This window comes from Pongo abelii, chromosome 23, assembly GCF_028885655.2.
Source record: "Pongo abelii isolate AG06213 chromosome 23, NHGRI_mPonAbe1-v2.0_pri, whole genome shotgun sequence".
Classification (NCBI taxonomy): Eukaryota; Metazoa; Chordata; class Mammalia; order Primates; family Hominidae; genus Pongo; species Pongo abelii.
This window is the reverse complement of record NC_085929.1, coordinates 24,344,896-24,359,908: the sequence shown is the minus strand read 5'-3', so window position 1 is coordinate 24,359,908 and position 15,013 is coordinate 24,344,896. Positions and strand designations below refer to the sequence as shown.

At 53.6% G+C, this 15,013-nt stretch overlaps 1 protein-coding gene across 16 annotated transcripts in view; it reads left to right on the top strand.

The window, feature by feature from the left end:
* MICAL3 (microtubule associated monooxygenase, calponin and LIM domain containing 3) overlaps nucleotides 1–15,013 on the top strand; it is a 234,354-nt gene that overhangs the window by 182,727 nt on the left and 36,614 nt on the right. For 10 of the 16 annotated variants that reach the window (XM_054543024.2, XM_054543034.2, XM_054543031.2 and 7 more), the window contains 2 exons: nucleotides 7,896–8,149; nucleotides 12,151–12,288. In XM_054543024.2, coding sequence (XP_054398999.2) covers nucleotides 7,896–8,149; nucleotides 12,151–12,288 — 392 coding nt within the window. Of the gene's footprint in view, nucleotides 1–7,895; nucleotides 8,150–12,150; nucleotides 12,289–13,415; nucleotides 13,479–15,013 lie in introns of all 16 variants that reach the window. The other 6 variants (XM_063722747.1, XM_063722746.1, XM_063722744.1 and 3 more) reach the window with 3 other exon arrangements.

Sequence of the window (15,013 nt, the reverse complement as noted above, 5' to 3'; positions counted from 1 at the left end):
GAGGCAGAGGTTGCGGTGAGCCGAGATCATGCCACTGCACCACTGCACTCCAGCCTGTGTGACAGAGTGAGACTCCATCTCAAAAAATTAAAATTAAAAAATAAAATAAAGGCCAGGCACGGTGGCTCACACAAGAGAATCACTTGAACCCTGGAGGCGGAGGTTGCAGTGATCTGAGATCACACCAATGCACTCCAGCCTGGGAGATGGTGAGACACCGTCTCAAAAAAAAAAAAGATAATTAAAATTAGCATTCAGTGCTATACAGAATGAAAAACAGTCTCCTAAAAGTGAAGAACCGGGTGCAGTGGCTCACACCTGTAATCCCAGCAATTTGGGAGGCTGAGGTGGGCGGATCACTTGAGGCCAAAAGTGCGAGACCAGCCTGGCCAACATGGTGAAACCCCGTCTTTACTAAAAATACAAAAATTAGCCGGGCATGGTGGCAGTCGCCTGTAATCCCAGTTACTCAGGAGGCTGAGGCAGGAGAATCACTGGAATCCAGAAGGCAGAGGTTGCAGTGAGCCGAGATTGTGCCATCAAACTCCAGCCTAGGTAACAAGAGCGAAACTGCATCTTAAAAAAAAAAAAAAAAAAAAAAAAGTGAAGAGCCCAGCCAGGTGTGGTGGCTCACGCCTGTAATCCCAGCACTTTGGGAGGCTGGGGAAGGCAGATCACTTGAAGTCAGGAGTTTAAGACCAGCCTGGCCAACATGGTGAAACCCTGTCTCTACTAAAAATACAAAAACTTGCCAGGTGTGGTGGCACGCACCTGTAATCCCAGCTACTTGGGAGGATGAGGCAGGAGAATCGCTTGAACCCAGGAGGCAGAGGTTGCAGTCAGCCAAGATTGTGCCACTGCACTCCAGCCTGGGCAACAGAAGGAGACTCCGTTTCAAAAAAAAAAAGTGAAGAGCCCGGCCTGGTGCGGTGGCTCATGCCTGTAATCCCAGTACTCTGGGAGGCCGAAGCAGGCAGATCACCTGAGCCCAGGAGTTTGAGACCAGCCGTAGCATGATGAAACCCCGTCTCTACAAAAAATATGAAAATTATCCGGACCTGCCTGTAATGGCAACTACTCAGGAGGCTGAGGCGGGAGAATCACTTGAACCAGGGGGGCAGAAGTTACAGTGAGCCAGGATCATGCTATTGCAGTCCAGCCTGTGAGACAGAGCAAGACCCTGTCTCAAAAAAAAAAAAAAAAAAAAAGCATCCAGGGGAAGGAGCTATAAATGTTGTCTTACTTCCCTGGGTGGCTGTAGGACACAGGACAGGAAGTGCGTGGTGTTTTTCTCTGTCTTCCCTACAGCACCAAGCACAGAGTTGGGTGCCTTTCCAGCCCCCGGTCCTTCCTTGCTGAGATGTTAGACTGGAAGATGAGAAATGGCATTGTTTTAAGGCATTAACCATTCCAGCCAAGGAACTCTCATTTCACAAGTTCAGTGAACTCTTAACTTTGGCCTCTGCTGCAGGGGACAGCAGCGTGATGTTTCCGAACCTGACTTTGGAGTCAAACAAAGCCTGGATTTGAAGCCCAGTTCTGCCACCTGCTAGCTGTTGGCAATTTACTTAACCTCTCCCTGCCTCAGTTTCCTCATCCGCAAAGGTGCCGCACTTCATAGGTTTGTCTTGAGGATTAAGTCGTGTAAAGCACAGACAAAGCCTGATGCCCGGAGTTACTGCTCATGTTAACTCTTCTGGTGCGGCACAGGTCTCCCTCACCGCAGGGCCGGGGGCGGGGCCGGGGGCAGGGCCAGGCAGCCTTGTATTGGTTTCCTTAAACAGGGGTTTAATGCCGGGACTTGGGTTTGGCTCAAGCTCACCCTGTCCGAGAATGTTGGTAACCAAGCTTTGCCATGCCAGAGTCACCCAGGGCTTGTGATGAAAGCACAACACGTTGGGCTGAGTTTTTGATTCAGTGCCTCTGGGGCAAAGCCCCAGAATTTTTAGTTCTCAAAAGTTCCCAGGTGATGCTGTGGTCCAAAGACCACAATTTGAGAAACACCACTTTAATGTTTCTAAATTTCTCTGATGATAAACATCACCTGGGATGCTTGGTTAAAAATATAATTGCAGCCAGGCATGGTGGCTCACACCCGTAATCCCGGCACTTTGGGAGGCCAAGGCAGGAGGATTGCTCGTGTCTAGGAGTTAAAGATCAGACTCTGCAACAGAGCAAGATCCAGTCTCTACAAATTAGCCAGCGTGGTGGTATGGCTCCTGTGGTCCAAACTCCTCAGGAGGCTAAAGCAAGAGGATCGCTTGTGCCCAGGAGTTCACTGCCTGGGTGACAGAGTGAAACCCTGGCTCAAAAACAAAACAAAACAAAACAAAAGTAATTTCTAGGCCCTCCCTGAAGTATCTAATTCAGTGGGTTTGGGGTGGAGGCCAGGAATGTCAGTGTCCAACAGACCCCCCCGGGTGAGTCTCATAATCAATTCCTGGTTTAGCCTGTCTCCTGGAGGAGACCCTGGAAATAGTAGCTTTGTTTTCACTGGAAAGGCCAGTTGGCCAAAGCAAAGGGAGGGCTGGCTTTGTGATGTTTGTGTTGTTTTCCCTGACTGCCTTCCTTTCTGGAAGAATGTACCCCAGGCAGCAAAGGCAGCTGGTGCCGTGCCCACGTGCTGAAGTTCTTTAGCATTTCCACATTCTTTGCTCTAGAGAGAAGTCAGGAGGGCTAGCACACACAGGTATGTTTTCTGATGGGACAGGCGAGGTCACAGAAAAGTGGATGGCAGGCGTTGCTGTCTGTCAGAATAACACGCAAGTGAGAGAAGGCCGCTCCCTCAGGGCTGGCCATGAATAAGTGGGGATTTCTGCCTGTTCTCTCCCTCCCACCTCACCCCCTTTTCCGGCATAGGCAGCTCCTGAGCCATTGCTGAGCAGGATGCTAGTTTCAGCATGGGTTACATTCCCACCATGTAAGGCCTGCTGCATGATGTGCATCTTCTCCAGCCGCCTCCTCAGCAGGAGAGTGTTTGCACAGCTGTCAGGGAAGGGAACCTAGGGGCACGGCCCAACAGGACAGAGGATTTCAGAGTCCCTCCGATTACGAGTGGGTTAATTTAAAAGTGAAAACCATGGTTCCCCATTGCCCTTTAAAAGCCACCCAGGGGCCGGGCGCAGTGGCCATGCCTGTAATCCCAGCACTTTTGGAGGCTGAGGCGGGCGGATCACGAGGTCAGGAGATCGAGACCATCCTGGCTAACGCAGTGAAACCCCGTCTCTACTAAAAAAATACAAAAAATTAGCCGGGCTTGGTGGCAGGTTCCTGTATTCCCAGCTACTCGGGAGGCTGAGGCAGGAGAATGGCGTGAACCCGGGAGGCGGAGCTTGCAGTGAGCCTAGATCGCGCCACTGCACTGCAGCCTGGGCGACAGAGCAAGACTCCATCTCAAAAAAAAAAAAAAACCACCCAGGAACTTCAAGTGGTTCCTGGCAGCAGCCTGCTCTTTCATGGTAGGGTCTGCTTGAATTTCCTGGTCTGCACTTCTCAGGTTGCATCCAGGCAGCCAGGAGTTTGATCAACACCTTCTTCCTGGTCTTGCCACCCTGACAGAGGCTACTGGCTGGGAACTCTTGGGTTCTGGGAGAACCACCCAGGAATGCACAGCATGATTCCATGTGGACCCTGGTGGGAATCCCGACTTCTCCTTATGCAAATGACCCAACTTCCTTAAGCTTCGGTCTTCTCATTTATAAAAGCAGGGCAGCCCCGTGACCTAGAGCATCTGTGCGATTAAATGAGCTACCCACGGGAAGCACCTTGTGCTGCGGGCACGCGGTCAGGGCTGCCCTCCGTCAATCACTGTCATCCTTGGATCTGCCCTTCTTGACACAGCAGAGGACTGCAGAGCACATCAAGTGGAGCAAACCTTGTCTGTTTAGAATCAAGTGCATGTGCCCATTGGATTTCTTTCCCATGCTAGGTCTGCCAGTGTCTCAGTGAGAAGACAGCTGGGGGGAAATTCAGAGCAGGTGCTTTGAGTTGAGTAGCTGGGTATAAACTGAGGCAGGGAGGGATTTTGCTGGACACTCTTCTAACTGGAACAGTAAAACTGATGGAGGCTTTACCGGGGGACAGTCGGGGTGCAACCTCTGACACCTCTGAAAGTAGCGTAAGCCTGCCCTGGCTTTCACTTCAGCCCCTGGCACATTCTTGCTGTCCTGGCCACGCTTGGCCCTGTGAGGAGCACAGTGGTGACCCGGCACCTGCCGTTGGAGAGAGTGTGACCCTGGGGGAGGCAGACCCAAATGAAGCAATCTCACAGGACAGTGCGTTGTCACCAGTGCCAAAACAGATCCTGTGAGGAGGGCAAGGTGATCCTGATGACTAGATCTTCTGGCCCCGTCCTTCCTGGGAGGCAATTCTGAAAAGTCAGCCTCCCCAGAGGGAGGGAGAAGTTGTCTGTGTTGCATCTGTTTCTGGTATAGTGATCCTGTGTGCTTAAGAAGTTTCCAGGCTAAGGTCCAAAGGGTCAGCCACACTGCAGGTTCCTCCCTCCTCTGCACCCTTCCTCCAGAGATGCAGGTGCTCGGAGCCTCGAGGTACTGAATTCACACTGCGAATCTTGTGTGTGACGCACAGGACCTGGGCCAACCCAGAGACTGCCCCAGTCCTTTGAAAAATGATGGACTGGAAAGGAGTTGGAAACCCCTGCTGGGTTCCTCTGTGTCCTTCACGAAGAGAGGTGGCCTGTCTGGGAGCTGCAGAAGCAAGCGCCAAGGTCTCTGGGAGGTGGGCTGGGTTTGCAGCTGATGCACGGAGGTGAGGGTTGCTTTCTGCTGTCTTCTGTGCTCCCGTGGTCCTTGAGCTGTTGTGAAACCAGCTGATGCGACACGGCTGTGGGCTGGCCTCACTGGTCTCATCTCGGGGCATCTATTCAGTGCCCACATCGTGCCTGTGCAGCTGTCCTCACGACATGGCGCAGGGTGAGGACAGGCCTGTGCTGAGGCCCCCTCCCAGTGAACTGCAGTGCAGTCCTGCCCTGCTGCCAACTGCTGGGCAGCCTTGCACAGGCCCCGGCTGCTCAGCTGGGAAGGAGGAACCAGGGGGCCTTCCCTTGGCCCAGCGAAGATTTAAGATGAGCACAGATGCATCCTTAGCCTTATTTTATGTTCAAACAGTGTTAAATGACATGCACTAGGTTATGTATTGTTGTTCATTAATAAGAAAGTAAATTAATGAAAACACAAGCATAAGGCAAAAAGAATACCAGTAAAGGCAGTGCTGAAAAATAATCAAAATCCAGATGCCAAGTTTTCCGTGGCCCAGATTCTTAGGTTTGCCCACTTTCGACCTCTCCTCCCGGCCCTCTGCCCACCGTGCTTGTGTTCTGCTGCGCTTTAGCATGATTTGCGTACACATTTCCTCCCCTTGAGAATAAGGAGCTTTTGTTATTTTTATTTTATTTTTATCTTTATTTTTTGTAGAGACGGGGTCTCCCCATGGTTGCCCAGGATGGTCTCAAACTCCTGGGCTCAAATGATCCACCCGCCTCAGCCTCCCACAGTGCTGGGATCACAGGTGTGAGCTACCGGGCCCAGCTGAGCATAAGAGTCTTTTCTGTGTCACCTTTGTGTTCCCTACAGTGTCTAGCAAGTGCGTTGTAAGGGGAAGATAATTGAGTAAGTTTTATTCAGGTAAATGAACGAGTGAAGCCGATTCATGACCCTGAGCTCCTTGCAGTATATTCCTGTGTCCACTGGATGAGCGAGCTGTAGGTGCTCAGAAATGTTCGCCAAGTGAATGAATGAACGTGTCATTGAGCAAACTCAGAGAGCACAAATAATCAACTCACAGTCATACAGCCAGCCAGTAGCAGAGCTGGTGTGGCACAGTGAGGAAATGGCCAGCTGAAAAGAGGGAATACAGCCCACAAGACTGCCCCACTTCTGACCCCCGTGGCGAATTCCAGAGTCTCCCAGAATCACCCACGGGTTTGATAGTTTGCTAGAGCTCGCAGAACTCACTGAAAGCTGTGGTACTCATGGTTATGGTTCGTTACAGGGAAAGGGTACAGATGTCAGTGAGCCAAGGGAAGAAGTACATAGGGTGAGTCCAGGAAGGAGCCAGACTCAGCTGACTCAGCTTCCGTTGTGCTCACTGTGGGGCCAGGACGGCCGTACTCTCTTGGTATCGATGTGTGACAATACGCCAGGGGTATTGCTCATCTGAGCAATAGTGAGACTCTGTGTTTGGAGTTTTTATTACAGAGGCAATGATTGATTGATTGATTGTCCACATGGTTGATCTCAGTCTCCAGGTCACTGGATACCATGTGACCCAAAGCCTCACCCTGATCACATTACTAGACTATGCAACATGACCCATGACCCGAGCCCTCCGGCAAACAGTGGCAGCCCCATAGGCAGGGCATCCCAGGCATGTCTAGGTTACTTTCATGAAGCCAAGGACAAGGGCTGGGGTCCTCTCTTTGGACAAGGTGAGATTCTTCACCTGGCAGCGATCGCCCTGGCAGTGCCCCTCAGTGCTCATCGTGGTGTATTCACTTGTTCGCCCTCTCACACACAAGCGGGCTGGGGGAGAGCCTGCCTAGGCAGAGAGAGGACACACCCTCGCAGGAGGTCAGGGCAGATGCCCCCTCGTGCCTGATGCTTCTTGGATTTTGTTGGGCCAGAGGTCGGGCCGTGGCTTTAACGTGAAAGCTGATTTCCCCTGGCCTCTCACTGCAGGCAAGGCCTCTCCTGAAAAAGATGCTTTGGGAATTATCAGACCACGAAACACTCAGAAACATCTCCATTTGTGCAGCAATGTTGGGGTTTTGGCGCGTATTGGAGCCCCACAGATTGCAGGGAACCCGGTTTTGTTCCTGTCCTGCCTCCCTCCACAGGGCAGGAGTGGGGTACACTGCTGCAGGAGGGTGGCCAGAGCGAGGAGCTACGGTTTGGGTAGTGTCCGTTGTGGTGTGTGCCTTCTCACAGGCATGCAGCTTCCTACGTCAGCCGCGCTTGCCTGCAGCTGCGAGGGGAGTGCTTGGCAGTGCAGCAGCCGGCAGGAGCGACGGCCCTGGGGTTGGAGGTTTGTCTCCACCCTTTCCCTGTCATCTCTGTCCTGTGGCTTTGCAGTGAGCGGTGCCTTTGCCGTCATTTCCCTGTGTGGCCCCACAGTGTCCTGCTCAGGGATTGGCACGTGGTAGGGTTCTAAGGAGTGCCGGGAAATGGAATCTGTCGCCCCACCCCAGCACACAGACCTTGATCATCAGCCGGTTCAGTCCAGGCCTTTCTGGGTCCCCCTTCCCCCCACCACGCCCACAGCTCTCCTGAGAGGCTTCTGACAGGCCGCGGTCACGCAGAATTGAGTTCCTCTAGACAGTGGGCCAGGACGAGAGAAGACTTTCCATTCTCGATTCCCAGGGTCATGGGTTTATATCAGAACGAGTCCACTGCCCTGCTTATGCCCTCAAGGCCGTCTGTGAAACGTAAACCAGCGATCTCGGTGTTTGCTGCTTAAAGCACCCTGAGGGATGGAGCTGTGGCTTGAGTTCGAGTGGCTGCGGTCAGGAACTTCCATGGGCTCCCTGAGGAGCTGCTCTCCCAGTTCTGCACACTCCCCTCTGCAGGCAGAGGCTGGGCCAGACCCACAGGCAGCCCTCGGTGGTCCCCTCCCCACCCCATCAACCTGAGGAGAAGCGCGCAAGGTCTGTGAGCAGGAGGCATTCTTCCCTTTGTCCCCTTAGTCGGGCTTGGGTAGGTGGCTCCTCACGCCCGGGTACCCTGTCCCGCTGATGCCATTCTCTCCTCCCTCCTGTGTCTCTCCACCTGCTCAGCAGCTGCTTTGCCTGACACGCATTGCTTCTGATGGTGGCCCTTCCCCTTGCCCTTCTCAGTTTTTCTTCATTCCCTCACTCTGGCTATGTGGTTATTTCCTCACAGTAGTTCCGAGTCTGAGATGGAGGAGGAGGAAGAGGAGGAGGAGGAGGAGGAGCCTCGCCTGCCCCCATCTGACCTGGGTGGTGTTCCATGGAAGGAGGCCGTGCGGATCCATGCCCTTCTGAAAGGGAAAAGTGAAGAGGAGCTAGAGGCCTCAAAGAGCTTTGGGCCTGGGAATGAAGAGGAGGAGGAGGAGGAAGAATATGAAGAGGAGGAGGAGGAGGACTATGACGAGGAGGAGGAAGAGTCCAGTGAAGGTCAGAACAAAATCTCTGCTCCGAACTCTGCCCTGTCCCTCAAAGGGATCTGTTTCATGCGTGAGTGTAAGAGGTTTCTGGGGCTGACGTCACACGGACGTGCCTCCTACACAGCCCAGGGACCACCCCTCCTAACCTTAGACATAGGGGCAGAGGGGAGGACACCGCAGCGTTGAGCAGGCAGTTTGGCAGTGGAAATAATGTCCCTTGTGCACGTTGGTTTAGAAATTGGAAGTGGAAGGCAGAGAGCCAGTCCAAGGACTCATCCAAGTTAGGCCACGCCTTCTTGTCTCCTCCTCGTTTTCTCTTTTTGCCCTGTAGTTTCAGTTGAAAAAATTATTTTAATAAAGAAAGGGAATTTAGCTTTCTAGAGGATTCCCTGATCCTAGTCTAGGGTTTCGGAGGTGGCTATGAGCTTAGTGCCCACTGGACGGGGCTCAGTTGATGGCACGCAGGGCAGCGTTTTGGGGACAGTGTCCTGAAGGGAGACTCAGGCTCAGGGGCCAGCCGCTCTGGCTGGTTCTGAAATACTCTCTTGCCTTGGACTTGAGATTTTTCAATTCCGCCTCTATCTCTGGCTGTGTGTGTGGCCTCAAGTGATGAGGAGGGACTTGCTGGGCCCGTGCAGAAGAGAAGGCCGTTCTTTCTCTGCTCCAGCAGCGCAGAAGTCTGAGGGGTGGTGAAGACGGAGCCAGGGCAGGTGGAGATCTGAGTCCCCAAAAGATAGATGTGGAGTGAGCAGGAAGGACATGACCTTTAATTTCTGAGCACCAGTGACTCCCTGCAGCGGTCAGAGGAGCGGTTGAGTTCTCAGTGACCCCAGGCCCCGCAGAGCTGGCACTGTGCTCATCTCTGCTTCTCCTGGCACCTGTGTGCTTGCTGCTCAGTCCCATCCGGGGGTCTGTTTTCTCTGGCACACAGGCCTGAGCCCTTCCCTGACAGGGCTCATGTTCCTGATCCAGTCCCCCGGGAGCTGTGCAGCTCCAGGATGTTGGCCCCAGTGAGGTGGGTTGGGCCAGAAGGAACTACACCCTTGGGCGTCCGCCTGAGCAGTCGGGGTCAGGGACGTCAGTCCGCCGTAGGAGAAATGGGGTCTGTGAATCTGGGCTCTCCCTCCATGCCGCTGTGTCTGCGGAGCCAGGTGCCGGCGTGGCCTCTGCTAGCCAGCGGAGTGAGCATGCACAGCTGGTCCAGGGCACGGTGTTTTGTTTGCACTGTTCCAGACATCGTCGTCTCCATCTGATGATGATCACTCGGCAGCTTTGAGCCCCAGCACAGCTTAGGGTTGAAGCGTGTTCCCTATTCAGGAGAATTGAGCCCAGCTTTCCTTCACGCAGACTTAATTTCCTGGACTTAGTCCTAACGTCAAGACCAAATCTGTAGGAAATGAGCTTTAACTACACAAACACATACTGACAAATTCAGCCAAACTCCGAGAGTCCCGGACCGGAGCCTGTGTCCCTAGCCCAGGTGTGTGTCTGTTGGGCAGCCGACCTCATTGCCTGTGCAGGCAGTGGCTGGGCACCACTGCTCCCTTCTCTTCCCTCCCTGCTTGATCCTCCTGTGGGATTCCTGATGCTGTGTGGGTTTCTGGCTCCCCCTGCCGTAGAAGGGGAGTACTGCCCCTGCGGCACAGAACTCCTGCAAGGCCAGTGGCTCCAGGTACCTCCCACAGGAAGAAGATCTGAGGACATTTAAAGGTACCCACTTTGCCCCGTGCCCACCTTCTACCCCAGCTCCCTGGCAGCCATCCAAAATTTGCCTCCAAGAGCATGTCTCACAGACAAAGGTCTGTGTTTTATGGAACTGTGCTGACGGGCTCTGCACACATCTCTCTGGGCTACTCTCCCTGATCGCAGCCTATCCAGACAGTCAGGCGCAAAGTAGCATGTGAGTCAGAAGAGGTTCTGGAGGAAGTTGGAGAAGGCTCCAGAAGTGGCCTCATGGAATGCGGCCCCATCTATGCCCCATATGTTTTGCTGCAAGCTCATCTCCAGCCAAGACTTGGCTGCTTCTCTGATGCAGGAAACCTATCACCAGCGCAGGTGCCTTTAATGTTTCTCTGAGAAAGGAGGAAATGCTGGCTTGTGCTGTCGATAAGTCCCCAAGGCTGCATGTATTAGCAGGAAGCACAGCAGGACTCTGAGAGAAGAATGCCTCTCTTCTCTTTGTTGCTGAGAAGGTAGAGAGAGGCCCTGCACTCTTTGACTTACCTTCCTCAGTCCTGTGACATCCAAGCTGTTAGGTGACTCTGCTGTGACTCAGTCCCACCCAGCACCATAAAGAAAGGCAAATTGACGGCCGGGTGCGGTGGCTCATGCCTGTAATCCCAGCACTTTGGGAGGCCGAGGCGTGTGGATCACCTGAGATTGGGAGTTTGAGACCAGTCTGACCAACATGGAGAAACCCTGTCTCTACTAAAAAATACAAAAAATTAGTCAGGCGTGGTGGCACATGCCTGTAATCCCAGCTACTTGGGAGGCTGAGGCAGGAGAATTGCTTGAACCTGGGAGGCGGAGGTTGCGGTGAGCTGAGATCGTGCCATTGCACTCTAGCCTGGGCAACAAGAGCGACACTTCGTCTCAAAAAAAAAAAAAAAAAAAAGGCAAATTCACCTCAGAAAAAGTTCACAAATCTATAGAGACCAGCAACATCTATAGAGACCAGCAACTCCAACAAGGGGCTAATACCCCACATACGGCTTGCAGGGCCAGCAACAAATCTATAGAGACTAGCAGCTCCAACAACGGGCTGATACCCCACATACGGCAGAGCACAGAGCCAGCATCACACTGGGTGGTCTTGCTGGTCCTTTCTGCCCATTTCACATTCCCTGTTGCTTGAAGAGGCTGTCATAGTGACTGAAGCCAAGGCCAGATTGTCTGGTTAGACTCAGAGGAGGCATGTCACCCATTCCCAGATGGAAGCTGGCTCCTGGCAGGAACACGAATCCTTCAGATCAGGTGGCACCTGCTCTCACTGCCTGAACAGCCACCTTCCCTTCCCAGTTGCTAGCTGTCCCTTTATCTTAACCCAACTGTGTGGCATGGTCCAAGCACTAAGTACAGGGATCCCACAGGGCAGGGATCCCACAGGGCAGGGATCCGGAGGGGCCGCTGGTGAGTTTCCCTGTAGCTGAGAAACCAGGCCTTGTTTCCAGAGGTGATAAGCAGGGCACCACATGGAGTTCTCAGGTGACGGCTTTGACCTCAGAGAGCTGTTGGTCTCATTCTCGCCTGTGAACTTCCAAGGGTTTGGAAATGTACATGAAAGAGCTCTGCTTCCCTCCCAGCCATCGCCTCCCCTGACTCTACCCTCCGCTGGGATCCGTGTCCTTGCCTCAGACCCAGCATGCAGCATGAGGCCCACTAAGGGATGGGGACTTTTTCTCTCCAGCAGCAGCTCCAGCTGCAGAAGATGCAAACCAAAGTGCCAGCAAAGTCTATCTCTGTCCTGTGTGAGCTAGCCGGCTGGCGGCAGAATGACACAATCTCTTCCCACCTCTCTCGTCACCCGGCCATCAGCTGGGCGAGTGGTGGTGGGCACCTTGCTGTGTGACCAGCAGAGGGGCAGGATGGTGCATTCCTGGGGTCTCACACTGTGCTAGGGACAAAGCAGGTCCTTGTGACCCCCGGGGGCTGGGCCTGCAGAAGCAGGCTGGAATCTGCTCTTTTTCCATCTTGGTGCATGGGCTCCCTGAATGCAGCTTAGGGTGAAAGGAGCCTCAGAAAGGAACATGTGATTCTCTTCACTGAATTTAATGGTACACATACGGCTGGAAATGACCAGGTCACACTGAATGAGCAGAAGGACTGTGCATGTGTGTCTGTGTGTCTGTGTGTGTGTGTATACATGTGCATACATGTTCTTAATTTTTACTTCTTTCTGATTCATACTGATCCTAGCCAATGCTGTAACTTCTCTTTCTGTTTCCTTTCCCATGCTATTTCATCCCCTCCTTCCCCACCTCATTTCTCCACCCCTTGACCCTGGGACACTAGCCGGGAACCAGAGGTTCCAGCAGGTCATGCACGCGGCGGATCCTCTGGAGATCCAGGCTGACGTGCACTGGACTCATATCCGTGAGAGAGAGGAGGAAGAGAGGATGGCACCGGCCTCTGAGTCCTCTGCTTCCAGAGGTAAACACTCCCAGCCCCAGACCACAGCGTGCTCCGAGCACCGCCCGCCTGCTGCCTCTGTCGCCACAGGGGGCCTTTCTGTCAGGGCAGAGCCACCCGTGAGGTCACACACGGGAGCCAGGCGCATCCTGCTTTGCTGCTGTCAGTTGTGACACCTGTACTTTTCATCTGAAGATATGTAAAGTTCTCTGTGGATTAAGAGGTTGTGGACTCTTTCTCCATTGATGCAAAATGGTAAAATGAACCTGATCTTTGGTAAACCAAGAATTTTCTGTCTTTCTCTCATGTTTCTGGTCACCGCTGCTCTTTCCTCACTTTGTAAAACGTTCTGGTGCTTTCCTCAGAGTGTGTCTGGACGTGAATGTGTGTTGGCGGGAAGGGGGCGGGAGAGGCATGTTTGGAAGTGAAATGAAGTCTTGGGAAGAGATTTCTGCCCAGGAGGCCTCCACAGTAGCATCGTCTCCAGCCCCAGGCTTTAGGTGGGATGGTCTGTGTCACACAGGAGGATGAAGACGCACCTTATTCTGGCTTTTTTAAATAAAGGAATAGCAATAAGAGAAGAACTGTGAAGACTGCTGAGGGACGTGGTGGCCGCTGTGCCATCTTCCCCAGCGTGCTGTCTTCCAAATACCCACCCTCGGTGTCACCTCTGCTGTCACTCCTGTGTGTGCACATTTTCATTCAGCGCCGGTCCCGGGCCACACCCCTGCCAGGCTCTGAGCATACAAAAGGGGCATTTCCTCCCATCATGAAACAGCATCTAATAAGACGTTTGTTCCTCCCTGGCCCCAAATCTTCACCTATAGGCAAGATCAACCTCCGTTTGCGGCTTGTGGCGGCACCATGAGCACCCGCAGCGCTGGGCTGGCCTGTGAGCTGGGGAGCGCTCTGCAGCCCTGGGCCAGCGGCGGCCCTACCTTGGGTTTTCCCTCTTCTCGTCTCATCCTGATTCTCCATCACACAGGCTAACAACAGCGCTCGCACCCCTCGTTGGTGCCGGACAGGCCTCTGTCCTGAACGCCTTCTCAGTTTCTTTCTGTTTGGGATTTTAAGGATGACCTTGGCTCTCCTCGTTGGGAACGCATATTGCTGTGTAACTTCGTATTTGTCGTCTGTTTTAAATTCAGTGCCCGACCTTCCCTCCATACGCCGCGCGGCGGTGCAGGCCTGGCTGGAGACGGTCTCCGGAGGTAGTCTGGTGATGTTCACTCTCTCCCCATTCACCGTAACCTCTCTCTAGGCGGCTCTGCTGGTACCTTAACACTAGACTCCTGGGCCTGTTGCAAGTGCATGCCAGGGCGGCGGAGGCGGGTGGGGGCACCTGCATGCCTTGCCAGACAGCCCGCCCTTGCATGGATCAGATGCACACTCCCTCCTTCAGGGCAGCTCAGAGGGAAACGTGAGGGCAGGCGGGACAGACACAGGCAGGTTTTTATTGATAGAGTCGGGTAAAAAGGCCAAAGCCAAAGGAACGTTTTTGGCACTGAGAGTTTTAAAGTGTGTTGAGAATGATGTGGGTACCGATTGAGTGTGAAAGGGAAGGAATCAGAAGATATTCCACAAGCCTATCAAGCTTGTGGTAGGAGAAGGAGGCTGTCAAAACCAGGGTTTATGGGAGGATGACGGTGGAGAGGGAAGAGCAGAGGATGAGGATGGGTGGGTGCTATTCAGCAGAAGGTGGGGGACAGGCTGGGTGTGGCCAGGGGTGACACCAGCCAAATCCAACCCGAGCTGCGGGCATCTCTTCAAGTACAAGAGATCGTTGAGCAGCCTGAGTTGTCCTTCCTACATGTTTCTGGAAGTGTGTGTTTCTCACTGAGGGTCTACTGGCATTTGGGGCAGGACAGCTCTTTCTCTCGCAGAAGGTTTAACATTCTTGTCCTCCGCCCTTGGAATGTCCGTGCAGCCTCCACCACCCATGAAGACACCAAAAATCCCTCCACGAGTTGTGAGACACTGCCAGAGGAAGGGCAGTGTTACCCCCAACAGCACCACTGTCCTAGCGGTCACTTCTGGGATGCGAACATGGGAGCTCGTGGGGCTTCAGCAGCCTGTCCCTGTGTCCTCCCAGTAGTGGGAGAAACAGGCACACACAGCCGTAGGGGAGGGCCACTGATCTTTGCGCAGAGACGGCCGGCTCCTCTTCTAGATAGTGTGGGTCCCTAGGGCGGTGGGGCAAGAGCCTCCCAGCTGGCGGCTGAAGGAAACCAAGAGCTGAGCGGGTCAGTGGCTCCTGGCTTTCATAGCGCGTGGCTCATCAACCTGCGTGGCAGCTTCTAGCACCCTGCACTCCGTCTTAACCTGAATTTCACCCCCAGATCCACCCCTCAAGCTGTGTCTCTTTCAACACTGCTGCTGCTGCGTTGATTTCTCACCTGTTTATTTTTTTTTATCTATGTGATGATTGTTCCTTTCAAGGTACTGCCAAGGAGTGTAGACTTCTCACCCGCCTGACTCTACCACAGGCATTTCTTAGTAGAAAGTCTACAGGAGAGCCGTGTGAAGGACCAAGTCACCAGGGCGGGATCAGGCTAACCCAGGGTGCCCTGGGCTGTGCCCGGCTGGGAGGCCTGTGTGGGTCTCCTTGGTGCTGGCCTCCGGTTCCCTCGCCAGCAAGAGTGTATAGTTGCCATCTTGATCCCTGGCCACCCAGATTCACCCCAACAAATCTGTCAGGCACAGTGGCCCTCTCCATGGGATGGGCCAGATTCTGTTCCAAATGGGG